The 2,975-nt window shown below is 40.3% G+C and overlaps 1 protein-coding gene across 1 annotated transcript; it reads left to right on the top strand.

Moving 5' to 3' along the window:
* Positions 1–682: 682 nt before the first annotated feature.
* LOC125960784 (endogenous retrovirus group K member 5 Gag polyprotein-like) lies at positions 683–2,665 on the top strand. The gene is made up of 2 exons (XM_049695806.1): positions 683–1,657; positions 1,793–2,665. Exons 1-2 carry the CDS (start codon positions 683–685, stop codon positions 2,663–2,665), a joined length of 1,848 nt encoding a protein of 615 aa, XP_049551763.1.
* The last annotated feature ends 310 nt before the right edge of the window (positions 2,666–2,975 follow it).

The raw sequence follows: 2,975 nt of genomic DNA, 5'->3' as shown, positions 1-2,975 counted from the left end.
AAAAATAATGTGTATTGTTTTGATTATTATGGTGGGGTTAGGAAATTTGTAGATGAAATGTTGTATGATTATTTTTAATCACTAACAAAATAATATGTTTAAGTTTGTGGCTTGATCAAGCAGAATGTGCAGGTACAAGAACACCTTAATCTTCTGAGAAGAATGAGGAAACCGCAGACAGAGTTCCTGACGTAGATGTGACCAAGATGTGCCTAACCACAGGGGACGAAGGAGACTGGAAACAATAAGAAGATTAATTAACCTGTTTAACCTGCTGATGTAAATTACTTTTGTTTTTATGATGTATGTAGGGGATTTTTTGGCATGGGAATGAAGTTTTTAAGATTAAAAGTGAGATTGCCTCACAGTATAAAAGCATCGGAATTATAAAAATAAATTTGGCAGATCCTTGCATCCTCTGAGGTGTCTTGTGTTCTGTCCACGCCGACTCCGTCTCCCCTTTCGGTGAAACCTGTTCAGCTGGGGCTGGTCCCCGGCAAGTGGCGCCCGAACAGGGACCTGAAGGGGTAAGTATTATTTTTTTCAGACGGATAGGAGTCTCACCGTAGGGTGCTGCAGACCCCCAGTTAGGAATACTGGTTAGGAAGGTGAGTAAGGCGGTGTCAAGATGGGACACGCTGAGTCCAAAGAGAGGCTCTTATTTATTGATATAGTTAAACATATGATAAATGGAAGAGGAATTAAGGTAACTAGTAAGCAACTAACTCAGTTTTTTCAGTTTGTACAGGAACAATGCCCATGGTTTCCAGAACAGGGAACAGTTAATATAGAAACCTGGCAAAAGGTGGGACAAACTTTGCAAATATATTACAGTCATTTTGGACCTGAGAAGGTTCCAGTAGATACTTTTACTTTATGGAACCTTATTAGAGAGAGCATTGCTCCTTTGCCTGAAGGTCAAAAGAATCCATATAAAAATCCTGTAGAAGTAATGGATGAATGTACTCCGTTACTTTCTCCAAAAACATCAAAAGAACCTGAGGTTATGGCTGCAGCTTTAAAAGATTGTAACCTCAAGGATGATGATTCAGAGGAGGAAATTGACTCACCTATTGATAATAAGTCTAATTTGTTAAAGAATCCTCCTTTTGATGATGAATTGCCTCCTGCAGATCAGGATGATTTAGATGCTGCTGCATATGATTATGAAAGAAGGAAATATGAACCCTATGGTGCTTTTTCAAAGCAAGAAATTAAGAAAAATAGGCCTAATTTACAGGATAAGCGCCCTTTGGGTCGTTTACCGACCGCCCCACCGGCACTTTTAAGTTCTTCATTTCTCCCTTTAAAGATATTAGGACATTCAACTTTAAATGTTAAGGGCCTACCACCTCCACCGCCTTTAAAGGCTAGGGGCCCACCACCTTCGCCACCTTTTAATAAAAGCCAAGGCAAATATAAAAAGCATAGGAGAATAAACGGTGAAGATGATGATTATGCTTTTGCAGCCTGTTTTCCAGTCATTTATGAGGATGGTTTTGATGATGATGATGATGTATATTGGGAACCTTTGCCTCTAAAACTTTTAAAAGAACTTAAAAAGGCCTGTGTAGATTATGGACCGTTGGCGCCTTATACTATGACTCTTATAGATGCCTTGGCAAATAGATGGATGACTCCATATGACTGGATTCAGGTTGCAAAGGCCTGTTTATCTGGAGGACAATATTTGCTTTGGAAAACAGAATATGAAGAATGGGTGGCTAAGCAACATGCTTTAAATAAGAAATGGGATAAATTTGATATTACTAAAGATATGTTGTTGGGCCAGGGAGAATATGATACAACCCAACAGCAGATGCATATGGGAAAGGAGGCCTTATGGCAAGTAACTACGTGTGCAGTGAATGCCTGGAAGTCTTTGCCTTTGACTCCAGGAAAAGCCTCCACTTTGACAGATTTAAGACAAAAGCCTGAGGAGCCATATGAGGATTTTGTTTCTCGCTTGCTAACCGAGATAAAAAGAGTGATAACCGATGAGGATGCAGCTAACATGTTGGCAAAACAACTAGCCTTTGAAAATGCCAATCCTGTTTGCCAGAACCTGATTCGCCCTATTAGAAAAACTGGAAGTATTTCAGATTTCATTAAACAATGTTCTGACGTTGGTCCCTCCTATATGCAAGGGATTGCTTTGGCAGCTGCCCTAAAGGGAGAAACACTTCCTCAATGTATGATGAATATGGTTCAAAAAACAAAAAACCCTAAGGGACCAAAAGGAAATAATTGTTTTGCTTGTGGAGGCGCAAATCATTTTAGTAGGGAATGTCCTAATAAAAATATACCTCCAGTAAGTTCTGTTACAATGATATCTTCTGGTAATGTTGGGGTTCCAAAGACTCCTTGCCAAAGATGTGGGAAAGGAAATCATTGGACTAAATTGTGTAGAAGTAAATATCACAAGGACGGACACATTCTTCCCCCTAATAAGGTTTCTGCAATACCTCAGGCTGGCGCGCAGATGCCAATATTTCCTGCACCTGTTTTTCCAGATGCATCTGCTGGAACTAATTCGGGAAACTTACTTCGGGCCCGACCCCGGGCCCAACAAACAATAGGGGCAATTCACCAGACGCTCAATCCCTTTCTTCCCTCAGGGGAATCGATGAATTGTTCAGGGCCACCCCAGGCAGCGCAGGATTAGACTTCTGTGCCACCTCCGCAACAATATTAACTCCTGACTCTCCAGTTGTAAAAATACCAACTGGGATTAAAGGTCCATTGCCCCCAGGAATAATGGGCTTAATTATTGGTCGGAGTTCAACTTCTTTATCTGGCCTAATAGTGTTGCCTGGAGTTATTGATTCTGATTATACAGGAGAAATTCACATAATGGTGGCTCCCTCTAATAAAACACAACAAATTTATGTAGGACAAAGAATAGCACAGTTGTTATTGTTACCATATTATAAAACAGGAAAGAATGTTGTTCAGGAAGCAAGAAATGAGAAAGC

Source organism: Orcinus orca, chromosome 13 (assembly GCF_937001465.1).
Source record: "Orcinus orca chromosome 13, mOrcOrc1.1, whole genome shotgun sequence".
In the NCBI taxonomy this organism is placed as follows: Eukaryota; Metazoa; Chordata; class Mammalia; order Artiodactyla; family Delphinidae; genus Orcinus; species Orcinus orca.
This window is presented reverse-complemented; position numbering and strand designations above follow the sequence as displayed.

Excerpts from the sequence above, each read along its gene's own strand:
- LOC125960784 (XM_049695806.1), top strand. The coding sequence starts at position 683 with ATGATAAATGGAAGAGGAATTAAGGTAACTAGTAAGCAACTAACTCAG. Across the intron at positions 1,658-1,792 it reads CTCCATATGACTGGATTCAG|GGAGAATATGATACAACCCA; the intron begins GTTGCAAAGGCC and ends TTGTTGGGCCAG.